The sequence below is a fragment of the Argentina anserina genome, chromosome 4 (genome assembly GCF_933775445.1).
Source record: "Argentina anserina chromosome 4, drPotAnse1.1, whole genome shotgun sequence".
Lineage (NCBI taxonomy): Eukaryota > Viridiplantae > Streptophyta > Magnoliopsida > Rosales > Rosaceae > Argentina > Argentina anserina.
Window position 1 is genome coordinate 19183186 of NC_065875.1, and position 19734 is coordinate 19202919.

Below are 19734 nucleotides of genomic sequence, written 5' to 3' on the forward strand. Positions count from 1 at the left end.
GAGATCGAGGCAATCTGCAATCTTTGATTCTTCTGCCTTAACTCAGAAAATTCTACGATGGAGCGCTGCATTGTATCCAAATTGGGCCATCTGGGGAAGAATGAGAAGCAATCTTTTGATTCTTCCGCCTTCGGGCTATCTTTGGAATGGGGTTGCCAAGCTTCGATTCATTTGCAATGCGGCCATCTTTGGAGGGGGGACTGGCAACCTCCGGTTCTTCTGACCCAGGGTCTGGAACAACTTTGTCAGGAACAGCGGCTCTGAAATAGTTTGCTCCATCGTAGTGATCAGGATGAAAGGGATCATAGTCGCTGATAACAAAAACACAATGGCCTGTCCTTGTCATCTCTTGGAGACGACGGCGCATCTCCACAGATTTATGGTAGTTCTTGGTACCCGGTTCAAAAGGGTTACCGCCTTCAAGCTCCGGATATACAAGCGGTCGAATATCATACGGAGGTAGCTTGCCTAGTTTGGCCAACAATCCTTTCTTCTTCTTTGCTGGTGCTCCGAGAGCTGCCGCATTGACCGCTTTCGAATTCATGATTGGAATTTGGGGCTTAGGGTTGAGTCTCGTTCTCGGGATTCCAAGAGATGTGAGGATTAATCTACTATATATCAATATATGTTATACATCTCATAGTTGACAATGAATGTTATTTGTCTGACCCAACTCACAAAATATTATTGACTGTCGGATGTGGGATGTATAACATACATTGATGTATACTAAAATTTTCTGAAATATGCATATTGAAATGTTCCATGAAAAAATGATCCGAGTCCGAGAAATTATAGTAGTTGAACATGTGTCCCTCTTTTTATTGATCCAGTCATCCAGAGTCCAGACCACCATGTCAGCATGACACCTGGTTATTCGGTCTTAGGATATTTACGCTTTTAGAACATCGTAATTAGGTTTTTCGGATTGACCATATATATATATATATATATATATAAAGGTTTACAAATTAATCTCTAGCCATGATATTTCAAATTTACCTTTCATAATCTCTAGCCGTAATTAGGTTTTTTTAATGTCAACAGCTTCACTAATTTTAAAAATTCCCAAATTATCCCATGCAGATACAAAGTTCACTAAAATTAATGAAAATCAGAAGGGGTTATTACCGTAACATACCAGAATAATTCTTGAAATATAAATACCAAAGTCTAGAACCGTGCGGCATGAAGAGAAGAATTGCACGATCTAGAGATGAGGGAAACTGTCCGGCACACGTTCTCAAACAAAGACTACACTCTCACAATTTATGATTCACAATTCATACAAAAGAGAGGTAGATCAAAATCAGGATCAAATTATCATGCATCAGCAGACTGTTTGCAGATTCGTTGATGTCAAATTATCTTAGACATGTCATTCATGTATAATGTGAAGGAAATTGGATAAGTTGTTTTTCATATGTATTCATATTCTCAGATAATCTTAGATTTTAAGAATTGATTCTGGGAAGAATGTGTTTGTGTTTTTTGGTGAATTAGATACAGAGCAATGGGTTCGTTGGTTATGATGATTGGGTTATCAAGTAGGGAATTAGATTTTCATTCTATTTGAGATTTTATTGACCTCGATAAGTTAATGAAAGTGTTTTTATGATTTTGTTCAGTTTTGGATCCGTTTGATTTAGTATGAAACTAATTTGTTATGAAAGTGATAAAATGTTAATCCATCAATCATGATTTCTAATCATCTGTCTTGGTGATTGCAGGGGTCATGACTGAAATTATAATAGGGAGACTTGAGGAATGAGAAGGTAAGGCATGCTTTACCGGTTGTCCTTATTTCAAATCAAAGTTTTATTCACGCAAGTGAAGGTGTTTTCTTCTCCTTCAAGTCTTGGAGAATTTATATAAGGGGGTTTAAACCATGTGAGTCTTCTCTGAATCTCTAAAACTGATGCAGAGATAATGGATTTCAATAATAGTACAATGGCCTACAGTGGCTTACTGAGTTCTCATATGTTATATTTTTATTAGAGAAAATATTTGATTGGATTTGAAGAGCTTTGATTGGATCCCAACCCAAGTTGGTTGGTTCTTTGATTATTCTCTTTAGTATTGCAATTTATTTTTTTCCAAATGATTGAAATAACTCTGTTGTACTTCTTTCCAAAGTGCCTTCACTTGCAACTGACATAACTCATTACTGCAAACTGATTTAGATCGGCAACTGAGTTATAATGGATCAAAACAATAAGATCGCACTATACTATACCAGGAAGCAATGACAACATGTCTCAGTATTGGTAATTCCATGATGTCATTTAATCTGTTTGTGGCTCCATTGAGACGTTTGTTCTAATAGGGTCAGTTTCTTCACTTTGTTAACTAATTTTTAATTGCATATCACCAATTGGTTAGGTTTCCAACTATAAAAAAGCTGTTGGTTTTAAATTTTTAGTTGCTCTGAACTTATATGCATGGAAGGTTATACTAGAGTTTCTTTTCTTTAAAATTAAAGCAAGAGGATGAGTGTTTAAATGCATATATCATTGATCAATAATTCAATATGATCAATTACGGCTAGAGGTGGCAAACGGGCCGGGCCGGCCCATTTTATGCGGGCCAAAACCGTGTATGTACCGTGCTCGGGCCGGCCCATTTATGTATTGTGTCGGGCTCGGCCCAGCCCATTGGCTTAAACATTAGGCCTGGCCCGGCCCACGGCCCAAGCCCATGTCGGGTCGGGCCATCCTATTTGCATTATAATGTTTTATTAAAATAAAAAAAATTGTAATTAGAATATTTATCTTATATAACTATTTTACAATAGTAAAATAAATAAAATACTATAATATATTTCATAATCTTATTTCTAAAATGTTACATATGTAAAACAATGGCATTTTTCTTCATTATTTGATAATATTTGTGAAATAATAAAGTTAAAATAATGAAATAGTCAAAATAGTTTGATTTAAAATGTCTAATATTTAATTATCATTATTATAATTGTTTAAAAAATTATATAAAGGATATAAAATTATGTGTTTAATGGGCCGGCCCATGAATTATCGTGTTCGGGCCGTGTCGGGCTCAAAACGGACTCGGGCAGTGCCAGGCTGATTTTTAATGAGCCGGGCCCATACCGGACTCGGTCTTTTCGGCCCACTTGTCACCTCTAATTACGACATGTTAGTATATGTTATCACCCCTTAAAAGTATTCAATTCTTGTTTCAGTTTGACACTATTGTGAATTGCTCCATAATATGTTCCTATTTTGCTTCAAATTATAGTTTGCAACTCTTTATTTGTTCTTTACACGGTTACAAGTAATGCTATGAGTTTTATTCTCTGCATTTGGGAATAGAGAAGTAACTGATGTGCTTTCTCTTATATTTGAATCTTTGATGAAGCCTAGTTGTTTCTTTTTCTGTCAGTATGTAGTAAGTCCAATCATTAAAAAAAACTAAATACTGCGACAAGGTGTTTGATCAACTTACATCTTTTTGCAACCACCAAAAACAAGTCCTTTTGCTATTTGTTGAATTTGTCATGTGTTTGAAGGTGTTTGATCAACTTATATCCTTTTGCAGCCACCAAAAAGAAGTCATTTTGCTATTTGTTGAATTTGTCACGTGTTTGTATATATTTTCTTTTCATTGGTGTCCTCAGGCGTTTAACTTGGAGCATATACAAGTTTGTTGATTGTGTTTCTATAGCTGCATGGACTGATTATGTATAAATGTTTATTCTTTTTTTCCACAATTGTATATGTTTGAAGAGAATGAAATGAAGATTACAACTTTGCTTCATAACAACATAAGAAGCCAACTCTAACATCTTTGTTTCCATTCAACTGTATGCAAATGATCTATTTCCTTGGACCGAGTATATGAATGTATATGTTAGGTTGACTTGATATATTTTTACTTTTAATTTTTTTAAAGTATACTATGTCATATTTATGCCGCACTTCTCATATACGAAGTTTAAAATTTGCAGTATGATTTGGTGACAGTTTTACGTTAAAGACGGTAAATAGAAATCTGCAGCAAACTCAAAGATAACTTATCAAATTTAGTTACACATTGACCTTCAAATGGTATTCAGTGATACATCAAATGCATATAGTATATGCATGATCACAAATAGAATAACATCAGAAGTAAATCTATAATCAAATACAAGATAATTACGCGGGGGGGGGGGGGGGGGGAAATGATATGAAACACTTCGGCAATAAATGATTCGGCTCGCAAGCTAAAACACTGTCATTTCACACATGCGAAAATATTCCTCAATTTTTTGAAAGTTTGCAATGTTTTTGTTCCAGATAGAATTGTCAATTTTTAAAATTTGGCAACAACATTTTCACACGCGTGAGCGTGTCCTTTCGTACGTGCATCGCACGAGCAGGAAGGCTAGTATACCATAATATATGATTACCAAGTATGAATGTCTTTGTGGAAATTCATATGGATCTAGGTTGAGAAGTTCACGAAAAAACCCTAAACAACCCGTGGGCTCCATGGCGTCGCCACTCTTCCATGGGAGGAGTCAGCGCTGCTTTTCTGATGACGTCGTAGAGGAAGCTCAATGGCGATCATGCGATGGCACTGGTGAGAATATCCAGCAGCCCATTGAAGATCTTAACGTTTTCGTCGGTGATCGAAACTATGCCTACAAGGTCGTGGTGTTTCAAAACCTTGATGACCTTGGAGTGGTTGATAGTGGCGCAAGGAAGGAGATATCGATCTTGGCCAAGCCGATTAGACTGGATCCTATGGTCAGATGGGATCTTTTTCTTGGGATGGAATTGCAAGAGTGGTTGTCAATAGTGCATGCGGTTTTGGGGCACGATGGTGGTAACTGACAACGGTGGTTGGTTGGTCGTACGTATTAGTGCTTTTCCGATTGGCGAACGGGTCGGCAGTGCTCAACTGTAGCAGCTTTGGCAGCCCAAGCCTGGGCCTGGACCTAGGGTTTAAAGTTTATATACATCAGAGCCGACTCTTGACATGTGCAATGTGGGCACACGCACAGGGCCTCAAGTTTTCAAAGTGTCTTTAATGTCCACTGTGTATTTATAATATATAAACTGTAATTGTAAATTAATCTAAAAGTCAAACAAAATTCCCTAAAATAAGATTCTTGTCGGAAAAAGAAGAAGAGTTTAGTCTGTTCAAAGACTTCTCTCATCCAATTTTTCTCTCCTCTCCTTATTCACTTCTTCCCTCTGCCGATCTGCTATTCTGCCATACAACTCATATTTTCCTAATCGTTTCAATGATTTGGATGGAGGACTGAGGGTGAACAAGGCAACAAGCAATCCATTTATCCTGCAATTTAGGGGTCTCATCGATCTATTGATTCACTTCTATCAAGGTGAGTTTTCACTTCCCAAATCTCAATATCCCATTTGTGTATCTCTGATTCTCTCATTCTCTAATTGTTATTTTCATTCACATTGACTTAATTTTAGAAATATGGCTCCTAAAAGAAAAGGTTTGTGTGGATATGCAAAACGTTTGATATCAAAGAGAAGAATAGTGTTGGAGAATTCTATGAAGGGAAGTATGGATAAGTTCATCACTAGAAAAGAAAAACGATTGGGTGAAAATAATGAGAATTTAGTCAATGAAGAGGCAGAAAAGCATAAAGAACCAGAAATTTTGGGTGAAATAAATGAAAATTTAGTCAATGAGGAGGAAGAAGAGCTTAGAGATGTAGAAAGTTTGGGTGAAAAGAATGAAAATTTAGTCAATGAAGAGGCAAAAGATGCAGAACAGAATGACAATGTGATTCCCATAAGTATTTTTGATCCAAGAAATTGGGATAGCTTGGATAAAGAATTGATAGACCTGTTGGCAGAAAAGGGTCCTCAGAGAGATCTTTCAATCGAACATAGTCATGCAGACAAGTTCAAAAGACGTTTCAGCTCTAAGTTTTACACTCGATATTTAGGAAATGGAGAGAAACATGACAGAGAGTGGCTAGTCTATTCAAAGGAGCTCGATAAAGTCTTTTGCTTTTGTTGCAAATTATTTAAAAGAGGGCCAATGAGAGGTCAATTATCTAATGATGGGATGAATGATTGGAGTCATCTTGGCAAGAGACTTAAGGACCACGAAATGAGCGTTGATCATCTCCTCAATGCAAATACTTGGAGTGATTTGCGTCTCAGATTGGAGAGGCATGAAACTATTGATAAAGCTTATCAATACCAAATTAGGAAAGAGAAGGAACACTGGAGGAATGTGCTGAAGAGAATAATTGCAATTGTGAAATTTCTTGCCAAATACAACTTAGCTTTTCGTGGAACTAATGAGAGGCTTTATGAACCGGATAATGGTCACTTTTTGGGTGCAGTTGAGATGATGGCAGAATGTGAAGAAGTGATGGAGGAGCATTGTCGACGCATAATCAGTTCTGAAATTCATATCCATTATCTTGGTCACAACATCCAGAATGAGTTGTTGCATATGATGGTTGTTGAGATCAAAGGTGAAATCATAACAAAAAAATGTGCTGAATACTTCTCTGTGATTCTCGATTGCACATCGGATATTAGTCACCAAGAACAAATGTCTTTGATTCTTAGATGTGTGAATGTTTCTAAGAGTCCAATACAAATTGAAGAGTTCTTCTTGGAGTTTCTACATGTGCATGACACTTCTGGTCAGAGATTATTTGAGGAGCTGGAGGTTGTGTTACATTCTTTGAATCTTGATATCAATAATGTTAGAGGAAAAGGATACGACAATGGGTCAAATATGAAAGGGAAACACCAAGGGGTACAGAAAAAGCTACTAGATATCAATCCTAGACCATTTTACACTCCATGTGGTTGCCATTGTCTAAACTTAACTCTATGTGATGTAACTAATTCTTGTGGGAAAGCAGTAGATTTTTTTGGAGTCTTGCAACGTATTTATACCTTATTTGCAGGCTCTATAAAACGGTGGCAAATTTTGAAAGACAATGTAAAAGGTCTGACTCTCAAACCATTATCCACTACACGTTGGGAAAGTCGTATTGAGAGTGTTAAGCCTCTGCGATTCAATGCTCTTCATATAAGAGAAGCACTACTTCAGCTGGCAGATATTGACAAGGATCCAAAAATTAAAAGTGGTGCAAAGTTGATTGCAACTAATGAGCTAGGTGACTTTGAATTTTTGATGAGCTTGGTGATATGGTATGAAATATTAGATTCTTTTAATACTGTCAGCAAAGTGCTCCAATCTGATGATATGCAAATTGATGTTGCCATAAATTATGTGAAAGGTCTTATTGCTTGGCTTGATCGGTTTAGAGAATCTGGATTCACAAATGCACGTAAGGATGCTAAAGATATTGCTGATACATTAAAGGTTGCTTCTGTTTTTCCAGAAAGACGTCAAATTCAGAGGAAAAGATTCTTTGATGAAAGTAGCAGTGAGCCATCACCATCATCTTCAGGTGAGGCATCCTTCAGAGTGCATTATTTCATGTTTATTATAGATCAAGCTAAGGGCTCATTAATCAGAAGGTTTGAACAATATCAACAATATGAAGATATTTTTGGGTTTATATTCACTTCCGAATCTTTATGCTCCATGCATGATGATGATCTAGAAATGCTTGTATTCATCTTGAGATTACTTTGCGACATGGAGAGAGTTCAGATGTTGAGTGGGGAAGCCTTATTTAGAGAACTAAAATTGTTAAGGGAGGTATTATCTATGGGGAAGATGGTTGCTGCAGATATATTGAGTTTTTTACAAGAAATTAATACTTTTCCAGTTGCTAAAATTACTTATAGGATCTTGTTGACGGTGTCGGTTACCGTTGCTTCTGCTGAGAGGATTTTTTCCAAGTTGAAGTTATTGAAATCTTACTTACGATCAACTATGTCGCAAGAAAGATTAAATGGACTTGCTTTAATTTCAATTGAGAATGAAATGCTTGGAAAGATTAGCTGTAACAAACTGATTGATGACTTTGCAGCTAAGAAGGCAAGGAGAAAAATATTCAAATGAAAGCCTAATGATAGGAGATAAGCTTAGTAAGCCTTATTATTTTGTAAGCTTAATTTGTAATCTGAGATTTTGTAATGAATGTCCAATGATTGTTGCAATGGTTTTCGTAATCAATTAATATATGACTTTGCAAATGTTATAATTTTAAGTTTTCAATTGACTTGATATGTGATTTGAGTTTAGGGCCGCATTTTAAACTTTCGCACATGGTCCTCATAATGTTTGAGCCGGCCCTGATATACATGCATATTTCTATCTTTGTTTGTGGTAGAATGTGCATTTTATCTTTTCAATCAGGCCAATTTAGATTTCTAGTGAATAGACTTATGCCATGTATCAATTTTGAGATTTTCTTATAACCTCTTTTGTACTCATAGTGGTAGCGAAGAGGTATGTAATGACTATTCTGACATTTGCTTATATAATATCGTTGATGATTTTCCTCAAGAAAAAAAATACGAATGTCTTTGTGCCTAGCAAGAATTTTATCGTCGAAAAAAGAGAGGCATTAGAATAGATTTATGTGCTCTTATATATGATCTGAACCATGCCATCATGGATTGAGGATAAAGAAAGATATTTATATATGACAGACAAATGATTAGGAAAACAGGTCAAGAATTGTTTGTGTTTAGAAAAAAACCAAGGTGCATTCGATAAGTTTTCCCGAGAGTCTCACCAAAAAAGAAGCAGAAGAAATTTCAGAGAAATAATTGATCATCAATGGCGGAGACATATAGTGGAGTATGCGGAGAACCGATCGATCACGATTTCAGTTAAAAAGTAATTATTTTGTGTACACGCCACACCACGTGATACTATTATGTGGTATACCCAGCCAATCATATTATGTCATAATATAATTAACATGCACGCGGTGAAAATGATAAAAGTTTATTTACGAAAAAAATTTCAATCCTTCCGGAGAACCACAGGTCAATATCCAGTGGTTCTCCTCACCTGTTATATTTTGACACGTGAATTATTACACCAAAATTATAATTTTACATATTTTTATTATTTGTGAAATGATCATCATGGATATTGATGATTTTAAAATAGGATTTTAGATTTAGAGTTTAGAATTTAAGGTTTAGGATAGGGTATAGGGTATGAAGTATTAGAGTGTTGGGTTTAGGGTTTATGGTCTTATATGGTAGGGTTTTAGAAAGAAACCCAAAATAGTTTTTGATAAAATAGCTTAAATATGATTTTTCTTTTTAAATCCTACGTATCAAATTGTAATTGGAATGGATGACCACTAGACATTGCGACATGATTCTCCGGGAGGACTGAAAAATTATATAAGAACTAATTAGAAACAATCACAGTAAAAAATATACCAATAATATTAATGGAGTACGGCACGTGGGATATGTGGCGGGTATATATAATAATTTCTCTTATTTTTGCCCCAATTAAAATCACAATGCAATACATAAATTTTCTATTACTAAAGTAAGAAAGAGATTCCAATAGTTAAATTTTTGAACTACAAAAAAACTCATAGTTTATAACATTTACAAAACTGAATCTAATGTATAAAAGATATCATCGTAATTTATACACTAAACTGAAAACAAAACTACCTAAAATATTATGAGAGAGTATAGAAGAAATTTGGAGATTTTGCATGCGCCTAGGGGCAGATAGAAAGACTGGTTGTAATTATTTTGGAACAAAAGTATTATGATATTATCTAACAAACAAGGTATTATTAGCGGTTGAAGTGTTGAACCTCAGACTGCACTTGGTTCATCAGATTTCAGTTAAAGGTCACCCGAAGCACCCACATCCACCACCACCAAACTTCTTATCGTCATCGCCATCACCGTCCTGACTTCCATATTTTTTCGGATTCCCAACTTTGACGTCGATGTCATTGCTGTCGCACAGCTTAGCATCCACTGAATAATGAACTTCAGATGTTTCTATAGTTCTCAAAGTCAAAAGAATTGTCACGTTTTCTGTTGCCGGGAACTTATTCTCCTGGTTCACTATGACGACCTGGCTGCGCTTTCTGTATATGGCGTAGAACAGCATCTGAAGGAGACCCAAGACAAACCCTAACCCGTTTGGAAGCTGTATATGAAAAGAGATCGAAATCTAGTAAATTAGTCTGCAAGTAATTAATTACTGTGAATGTAAATGTAATATTGGGGATGTAATTACTGTTATGCAGTCTTTGAGGAGCAGTCCATAAGCAAACCACAACACGCCACTCAGAGTAATTTTTCCTGATAAGGTGAAGGGCATGTATTTAACACTTATTGGGAAAGTGGCTATATTGATAAATGGGGTTGTAAGGTTACGAACAAAGTTGGGATTGTTTGAACCCATTTTGATGTTTGATTATGCACAAGCAAAGCTGGGATCCTGGGATTGTGTTTAGGGGTGATGAAAAGGAATTACTTTGGACTGAATTCTGCTACACGATAGATAGGGGTGAAGATTAAAATCCCATATATGTGATGAGGTCTTTCAACTTAGCAGTAAACATTGCCATGCTACATTCCTCTTCCTACGCTAGAGTGCACGGACGAGAGACCATAAGATCTCTGACAATGTCCCAATAGCACCCATCGTATAGGTTAACTAATCATGATAAACAAAGAACTTGAGAAAGGAGAGAAACAAGACCTAACTGGCAACAATAAATACAGAATATGATCCAATGACACCGACTAGTATAAGTAATCTCACCATCATAACATCGATCAATGAGAAAAGATTAAAATGCTACATCGAGTTTTATGGTCTCTCTGTCTGTTATTACTGGCAGAAGACCAGTATCAACTATTGACCCTTTTTCTGGTCCTTGTTAGTAGAGCCATTGCTGTTAATAGAGTCGTTTGAAAGCTCACTGGGGATGGGAGAGGATTCAGTCACTAATTTTTCAGTAGAATACTTCTTAATTCTCAAGGAAATAAGAATGCTTGACATAATTCCTAATAAAGGGAAAAGATATGATGAAACTTTAGATTTCTGGGAGCCACCGGCTGAAGAAACAGCAGCACCAGCAAGGCTGCCAATCGACGTGTTCTGTAAGATCATCGGCATGCATCCAATGACTGTCGGGAGCAAGAAATCCACAACAAACCGAACTTTTGTCGCAGCTAGGGCATAGTTTATAATATAGGAAGGCATAGGTGAGAAACGGGCAAGAAGCACGAATCTCCAACCATCTCGCTCAACTCCTCTGGAGAGTATGGCGAAGTACTTGTTCTTCTGTACCCAATCCATTGCTGAAGTTGAGCTCTTAAATATCAACCTGACAGTTAAAAACAGTTATCAAACTCTTCAAAATCAAGGAAAAAAACAAACAAACAGAGCATTGCCCCCTTCAAATTGTGAAATTGGAAGTAGGGCAAATTGAAGTTTATGGGTGGGGGCATTCTCATCCATGGTATTACCATGGATTTCACATTAATTTCTAACAGATTAAGTCTAGCTGCTTATTAAATCTAGCCGTATGCAGAAGCCCTCATCTGAATGGGAACAAATGAAACCTGCCCTTTCCTCAGATACTAAACCAAACCTATATGCGGATATAATCCATCAGTAAACAAACCAACCCACCAACAAACTATGACTCTACCTGATCCTCTTTACAAAACAACATCATTCATTTCAATACTCTCTCGTACTCAGCAACACATTCAGTTAAGAATCTCATGTGAAACACAACTAAGCTCTTCCACACAAGCATAAATCAATCCTCAACAACAATATCTATCCAGCCTAGGTAACATAACAAAAGGGGGTTAAGCTTGCATACTTAGATTGATGTCTCTAAACTGTTACAAAGGCTACTAACAGGTAAACAATGCTACAAATCAAACCAGAGAATACCAAGAATTATATTACTACCTGCCGATCCAGAACGAAAGGGAAGCGCCGAGGAGCTTGGCGGCAAAGACGCAGAGCACGGCGGGGAGAAACCCAAAGAGCATAGAAGCGGCGGCCTCGAAGAAGACGGCGTAGGGCAAACAGAGAGCGAGAGTGAGAGTGTGGATCGCAACGTAGAGTGGGATTGCCCAAATCCCTAAACGATCGGAAAGTTGAGCGAAGACGCTGATCAAAGCGTCCTTGTCCCAACCGTATAGCTTGCTCACCTCCCTCACCGTTCCAAGTATCGCCACCGCCACTCCGATCGTCCACCATTTCTTCCCCATTTCGCTTCTCTCTCTCTCTCTCTCTCTCTCGTCAACTCTTTCAAGTTTCAACACTGCAGAAAGTGCAGTCTCTCCGCTCTAAGTATTAAGATGGATGGGTCGGGTCTGGGTTTATGATTCACTACTCGGCCCACATAATTTTTTTTCTCTCTATTTTTTCTCAATTTACTCTTTTTAAAGTTTTTATCAAACAAATAACTCATTGTGTCCCTAACTCATATAGCGAATGAAAACACAAAAGCTCGATCTAGAAACTTCCCCTCCGAGCTTATTTATATGGAACGCCAGCCTCAGTGAAATCATACTAAAGGAGCAAGAGAGAAGCGATGTTGAACATAAGAGAGGTCTATGTGGTGAGAAATTAGCTTCATGATGAACATTAGAAGTAATAAACTAATAAGGATGAAAGCGAGAAGTTAATCAATGTGTTATCTTGGACAATAAACTTTGATGCACCAAGGAGCCGTCGTCTTGCCACTCAAACCGTCAAACGTACGCTCAATTAAAACCATTGAATCTTCTTCTATGATGCATGCGGTCAGCAATACATAATCTTTCTCGTAACGCAGTACCCTCAACTACTATGGCTGGGTTTGGTAGTGCTTATGGCATCTGGTGATTATAAGCTAAACCCGTTGTTACGTTTGGTAACTCAACTTCTCGTCCGTGGCTTCGAGAAGCACTGGCTTTTTTCGTCCAAAAGCCGAAGCTGCTCCTCACCTCCTTTTAGAAGCAGAAGCCTGCATTGCAACTGTAGCGCTAATTACTGTAGTTAAATGAATTTTGTATAATACCGATGGGTGCCCTCATTTGCTTCGATGAATTACAAAACATTGCCATGGAACCCTCGTCGTCTCTTAACGCATGCGTCGCTTTCATGAATCTCTCTCTATTCTCTTTGAACAGCATCAACACTCTTCCTTCTCACTACTGTGTGAATCATGAATCACGATTCTGGGTCTTTTAGCAATGCATCTTCAACATCGATCACAATTTTGGGGGTGAGAATCAAAATCAAGCATCAGGTCTTGGTAATCTGATTCAAGGTTAGTCTTTTAGCAATTTCTGTTTCAAATTTCTCTAATTTCATTGTAAATTTGACTCCAAATTTGTTCTAGGTTGTATGTAATTTGGGATATGAGTGGTATTACATGTTTATGATGCAATTTGTTCTGGAAATATGTATGAATGAAACCTGAAATTTGGGAATGAATTGCAATTTCTGTGAACTTGTAATTGTGTTGTCTCTGCATTACTAATTATATGTTCTTCTGTAGAACATGCAAACAACTACCATATATAGAGATTAATTATTTAGCCACTGTCATTTTTAGCTCCTTGATTTTTAGTGAAACCTTTTCACTGAAATGGTGTTGCAAAAGAAAAAGGAAAAATATATGATGATTGATCCTCTTAACTTTTCATAATATTTCGATTGATCGACCATCAAGTATATATGAACATTGACATTTCAAACCATGCTTTTGTGGCTGCATATAATAGTGTTTTGGGTGTTAAAGTAAAAGTACTGTGATTAATAAGCAATTGATGAGTCAGGTTGATTCCCAAGATACTAGTTCTTTCATTCTGTGAGTTATAGATATTTATGTTCCACAAGACCACAATACATGGGAACTAGTTATCTAAATCCAATATGATTTACAGCTTTTAGTCTAAACTCATACCAACATATATTCTATACATGAGTGTTTATATATGTTATGCAGATCTGATATAATGTCCAGTTCCTTGCTTTGGTTTCTGAGTTTTTGACCAACTTATTTGAGCTTTCAACATTATCTGAGATTTTGTTATTGGGATTTGGTCATTTTCAGTGAAACTTAGAGTTAACTTGTATAGTTGGGTAGTTTTGCATGTTGAATTCACACTACAACTAATTGTAAAAAAATCAACTTAGATGCAAAAAAATAAAGTTTACTGAGGGTAGTAAAAATTTACTAAAGTTTACTACCTCTAGTAAACTTCTACTGGGGGTATTAAACTTGAAAAACAGTATTTCTAAAGGCCATAACACACCTTAAAACGGAGAAAAATCAACTTAGATGCAAAAAAAATAAAGTTTACTGGGGGTAGTAAAAATTTACTAAAGTTTACTATAGTTAGTAAACTTCTACTGGGGGTATTAAACTTGAAAAACAGTATTTCTAAAGGCCATAACACACCTTAAAACGGAGAAAAATCAACTTAGATGCAAAAAAATAAAGTTTACTAGGGGTAGTAAAAATTTACTAAAGTTTACTACCTCTAGTAAACTTCTACTGTGGGTATTAAACTTGAAAAACAGTATTTCTAAAGGCCATAATACACCTTAAAACAGAGAAAAATCAACTTAGATGCAAAAAAATAAAGTTTACTGGGGGTAGTACAAATTTACTAAAGTTTACTACCTCTAGTAAACTTCTACTGAGGGTATCAAATCTATGATGCATGCATCTGTAGTATTGATTTAGGCCTTACATAATAAAAGGTATGAAACTACTTGATGAAGGCTTTCCATGATTGTCACCTTCTTGTTGTGGCAGCTTGACTGCTGTTTAGGTTTTCCTAAAAGCAGCTGTCTAGGTTACCATCCTATAGAGTGCCCCAATAATTGCTGCATTGTGATATAATGATAGTCTGATATACCATATAGGTTCAAGCAGTCTGTCCAATCAATTAACCAAATACACAGGTGCTTGTTAAATGTGACATCTGATCGAATTTCACAAATTATTATGAGAAGTATGTCCACAAAACTCCTTGTAAGACATCTGAACAAACAGGTTATAGGTGGATGATGGAAGTTTTATGTGGGAATGAAACCCGGTGTTATAATACTTTTGAATGCAAAAGGACGTATTTTATCGCTTATGTACTGATTTAGAAGTTATTAACAAGGAGTTGTTAGGTTCAAATAGAACTAGTCATATGGAGGTCGTGAGAATGTTATTGTATTTGTTAGGACAATGATGTGGAATTAGATCGGTAGGAGAACGATTTCAGCATTCCAGTGAAACCGTGTGTAGATATATTAGTGAAGCAATGGATCTAGTGTGTGAGCTAAGTAAAAATAATAATTAAGCCAGAGGATCCTCAGTTCAATGGTGTTGCACCGGAGATAATGAGGGATTGAAGATATTATCCATATTTTAATGTAATTTTATTGTTTGCTTACAAATATTAGACAATATAATTATTTATAGTAATTTTCAAATAACAACATTATTCACAGGATTGCATTGGGGCTATTGATGGAGTGCATATTCCTGCTTCAATTTGCGATGACGAAAAAACTCCATACATTAATAGGAAAGGATTTCCATCATAAAATGTTATGGCGGTATGCAATTTTGATATGCAATTTATCTTTGTATGTGCGGGTTGGGAAGGGTCAACTCATGATACAAGAGTATTACAATCGGTTCTTCAAAATCCTAATATGAACTTTCCTCATCCTCCACCAGGTAATATATTTAATTTTAATCAAAAATTTAATTTCAATTCATACTTCAAATGACATTTTCACAAATTTTATTACATGATAATTTTGTAGGAAAATATTATGTTGTAGATTCAGGATATCCCACTCTCCCAAGGTATTTGGGACCTTATAAAGGGCCACCACAACACTTCCAACAATATCGTGGCCGAGAACCAAGCACACTCTTCACTTAGAGGAGTTATAGAACGCTCATTTGGAGTTTGGAAAAAAATGGAAGATTTTAAAAGACATGCAAGGATATTCATTCGAGAAACAAGTGAAGATTGTCATTGCTACTATGACACTTCATAATTATATCCGAAGATATGCACATCGTGATAGACATTTTGTCCGAGGTGAAGAAATGGAAGGTGGTGGAGATGAGGAAGATGATGATGAACAAAATCATCATGGCGCACAAGAAATTGATATATTAAGAGACAAGATTGCTCAAAGTTTGATGAATGCACGTGATTGAGTATTTATGTATTGACATGATCCTAATCAGAACCAAATTTTCAATATCAGAGTATATTGGTTTAAGATAATTTTAAAATTATCCAATATTAATATGCCATATATTTTTAGGCATTGTTTTAAACTAAAATTAACTAAAAATTATCTTACATGTCTAAATTGGTCATTTGACAAATTAAAAGCATAAGCTAGTTTGAGTTTACCAAACGCTTTGCCATTACTTCTGTCACTAACATCTACTTATATAAGTCAGTTTACCAAACAGTCTGCAACTTTATTTATCAGCCACTTATTTTCAGAAATCAGCATAAGCCGACTTTTTTTATAAGCCCAGCTGTACCAAACACACCCTATATTTCCAATTTTGAAGCCCTCACTTAAATTTAAACCCACACTCAAAATGTTTTTCAATCTAAACCCAAATTAATTATTTTAACCTAATATTTTATAACAAATATTTTTCATTTAGAATGGTTTCACATTTTTACCCTCTAGGTTGAGAAATTGAAACTCTTTCTTAAAATTAGTTTTGACCAACTTTCTAATTTAGTTAATATTTAATTGTATCTATCATAAATGAAAATTATAATTTCATTTTGGAAAATTTTGAGAAAATCGGGTATCAACATTAATTTAGAGAGATTATAGAACACACAAAAGTGGAACAGAGATATGATTAAATGAATTTTTTTTAGATGATTAATTATTTGAATTTGTCATAAAGAACCTTAAATTTTGCCTTAGTTTTTGTTTCTACGTTTATTGACATCTATTTAGCCTCCTATCACTTTATGTTATCAAATATTTTTTTCATATACTTGGAATATACTTTTTATTCTCCCACCTGTCATAAACAAAAACAACCCTACACACTATAATTTAAAAAACATAATGAAATCCCCATAATTGTCCAATTCCAACACTATGTATGTAGATCTCACTACCTACTAAACAATTAGGGGGCTTCTATTCATATCTCTCAAAATGGCACTTGAACCTCCATTTTTTTCTAAATAGTTTTGACTCAATTAATGCATATGAAATTACCAAAAAACATATAACAATAAAAATACAATAAGGGAAATAATTCTTTATATATCTATTATAAAATACAAATGTAGATAATTATCCTTTATATTTATTGCTAGACAATCCAAAATGGGATATCAAATTACATTAAATTATTTAATTGATTACCTTCTTTTTTGATAATCATCATTAGGAAAAAAATTAATGTAGTTGATAAACATCAAATTGAATGTGGACTATTTAATGTATAAACTATATAACTATTTAAAATTTCTCATAAACTTCGATTTGAGCAAAAAAACAAAACTCGTTCATTAGAGGTTAGAATATTTCATATATGTTGATGAACAAAACTCGTTAAGTAGAAGTTAAAATATTTCATATACGTTGATGTTACTATCAATGAATGAAAAATATAGTTTACCAATTTATTATGAATTTAGAAAACGAGTGGAAAAGTCATCGAATTAATTTGAGAAGATAGTTTGTGTAATGTATTTTTTGAGTTGTATATAATAAATGAATTTGAAATAGAATATGAAAGAAATTAATAGATAGTAGTATGATTTGATATATCAAATTAGATAATGGACATTTTAGGAAAACTTTGGAGGTCTAAATAGTATTTTAGGTATTTATAAAAGCAAAATGGAGGTCTACTTAGTAAAGAGGTCTAAATACCGTTTTTTGAGGTATGAATAGAAGCTTCCAAACAATTATCCACTTTAAGTATATATATTAAACATATGTAAATAATGTTACATACTAAGTAGATTTTAATGCTCTATAAAATATAACTTTTTACCTCAACCTTAGATGCACAACAAAACCACACCTACTCTACATATACAAATCCAAATTAAATTGTGAAACCCACCTACTCAATAGAATTATGAAACCTACAAATCATAACCAATACACAAGTAACCATACGAATCCTCTCACATATTTAGCAGACTTAAGGAAAAACATACATATTTCATAGAATCACGTACTCCACTAAATAATAAGCATTAGACTTTTTACTGGTTGCATAGGTTCTTCAGATTTAGTAAACACATACACACACTGAAAACAGAGAATAACAAAAATACCTACTGTAAGGTAGTACTTGAGTAAGAGATTTAGAGGTGACAAGGAATTTCAAAAATGAAGGAATATTCAAGGTAAATGAATTAATATAAAGTGGTGGGATATTAAATTGAAGCTACAATTAAGTAATTCAGAATCATATCAAATATATTTGTACTAGTGGCAAGAAAGTAATTTTCATCAAGAACACGTTTTATTTTTTATAACAAATATATATATTTTTATTTCTTGTTCAACCTAACTGAAAAGAGTTTTAACGGTGGGTTTAAATTAAAAATGGTGTTGATTTTTGAGTCTACAATCAATTACCCCTAGTTTTATATCTACAACATTTTTTGAAGCAATCATATGAGGTTAACCATCATGATCTCGGATGAAAACCAACAAGAATTGAGGTAAACCTCACATGAATTGCACGTACCATGATGAGTAGAAGCATCGATCAAAATTTACTTTCACAAAACCAAGATCAGGAGATGCAATTTAATGGTGCATACAAACTTAGAAGCATGAGACTTACAAAATGTAGAACATTCATAAACTGGTAACTAGAAAGAAACGAGCTTGACTTCAATACCATATAGCAACATTAATTAATGAGTAGCAAACTAGCAGTAACATTCATTTGATTGTAGATTAATTTAATTAATTCATATATATAAGCCCAATAGACCATGCTAGCTAGCTAGTATAATATTTAGAATAGTAATGAGATATATTGTTATGAATGGCTGGCATATCTTTTTATGTGAGTAAAGAAAAAAGCGTTACTATATGATTCGAGCAATATTAATATTACTACAAAAGAGTTGGAATGGGTCATGATAATCGAGGGATCTAGAACACTGAAGGACCCATGCATGGACTTTAAAACTGGTTGTTTTTCAGAATTTCTCTAATTTGAATGGAATTGCCTTTATGTTCCAAGTTTCATGTCATTTTCATGAATCACATGATATAAATGAGAGAACTTTGGCACCGACATATGTCTGATTGAGTGATTGCTAATGATCTTCGAGTCATTTTCATTTCATCATCATTATCAATCCTTTCTAACACGTAAACATTAACACGTGTGTTTGGTCAAAGAGATAAGAGGGGACATGTAGAATAGAATGATCTATCCTCCTTCGATTCTTATTTCTTAAACAACGAGTGATAACAATATTCAACCCGTTTGGTCTGTTCAATTATTTGAATTCGCTTTTTAAACCTGGTGGATGAGGTTATCATAGCACCAACAAGCATTGGTAGATGAATTATTCTGTTTTTGGATCTATAGGTAGATGCGCGCGTGCACTTTTGGTGACTAACCATATGTATTTATGTGAGTTTGACAGTATATAGTAATAGTAGCTAGTAGGTTTATGTCGTGATGAATAGTGCTACATATTTTCTATGTATATCGATCTGTGTACGCGTACGTATATACATTGAGAGTACAAGTGCTGATTGATCTTGTTACATTGGCTTGTTCGCAGTTATAACTTATAATTT

General features: G+C 34.8%; 3 protein-coding genes across 3 annotated transcripts; 1 reads left to right on the top strand and 2 right to left on the bottom strand.

The window, feature by feature from the left end:
• The first annotated feature begins 5451 nt into the window (after window positions 1–5451).
• LOC126792332 (uncharacterized) lies at window positions 5452–7983 on the top strand. Its single transcript, XM_050518784.1, has 2 exons — window positions 5452–5954; window positions 6081–7983. The coding sequence occupies exons 1-2, from the start codon at window positions 5452–5454 to the stop codon at window positions 7981–7983; spliced, it is 2406 nt and encodes an 801-aa protein (XP_050374741.1).
• A 1776-nt stretch (window positions 7984–9759) lies between these two features.
• LOC126792333 (bidirectional sugar transporter SWEET15-like) lies at window positions 9760–10239 on the bottom strand. The gene is made up of 2 exons (XM_050518785.1): window positions 10156–10239; window positions 9760–10065 (listed from the first exon to the last, which is right to left on the bottom strand). Exons 1-2 carry the CDS (start codon window positions 10237–10239, stop codon window positions 9760–9762), a joined length of 390 nt encoding a protein of 129 aa, XP_050374742.1.
• Window positions 10240–10606: 367 nt separating this feature from the next.
• LOC126791470 (uncharacterized) lies at window positions 10607–12199 on the bottom strand. Its single transcript, XM_050517925.1, has 2 exons — window positions 11854–12199; window positions 10607–11254 (listed from the first exon to the last, which is right to left on the bottom strand). The coding sequence occupies exons 1-2, from the start codon at window positions 12156–12158 to the stop codon at window positions 10780–10782; spliced, it is 780 nt and encodes a 259-aa protein (XP_050373882.1). The 5' UTR covers window positions 12159–12199; the 3' UTR covers window positions 10607–10779.
• Between the last annotated feature and the right edge of the window lie 7535 nt (window positions 12200–19734).

What these genes read in the sequence shown, in the direction of transcription:
- LOC126791470 (XM_050517925.1), bottom strand. Translation starts at nt 12,158, where the DNA reads ATGGGGAAGAAATGGTGGACGATCGGAGTGGCGGTGGCGATACTTGGA. An exon ending in CTTTCGTTCTGGATCGGCAG is followed by an intron (nt 11,255 to 11,853) that starts GTAGTAATATAA and finishes TTTAACTGTCAG; the next exon opens with GTTGATATTTAAGAGCTCAA.
- LOC126792333 (XM_050518785.1), bottom strand. Translation starts at nt 10,239, where the DNA reads ATGCCCTTCACCTTATCAGGAAAAATTACTCTGAGTGGCGTGTTGTGG. An exon ending in TCCTCAAAGACTGCATAACA is followed by an intron (nt 10,066 to 10,155) that starts GTAATTACATCC and finishes TTTCATATACAG; the next exon opens with CTTCCAAACGGGTTAGGGTT.
- LOC126792332 (XM_050518784.1), top strand. Translation starts at nt 5,452, where the DNA reads ATGGCTCCTAAAAGAAAAGGTTTGTGTGGATATGCAAAACGTTTGATA. An exon ending in GGAGAGAAACATGACAGAGA is followed by an intron (nt 5,955 to 6,080) that starts GTGGCTAGTCTA and finishes TCTTGGCAAGAG; the next exon opens with ACTTAAGGACCACGAAATGA.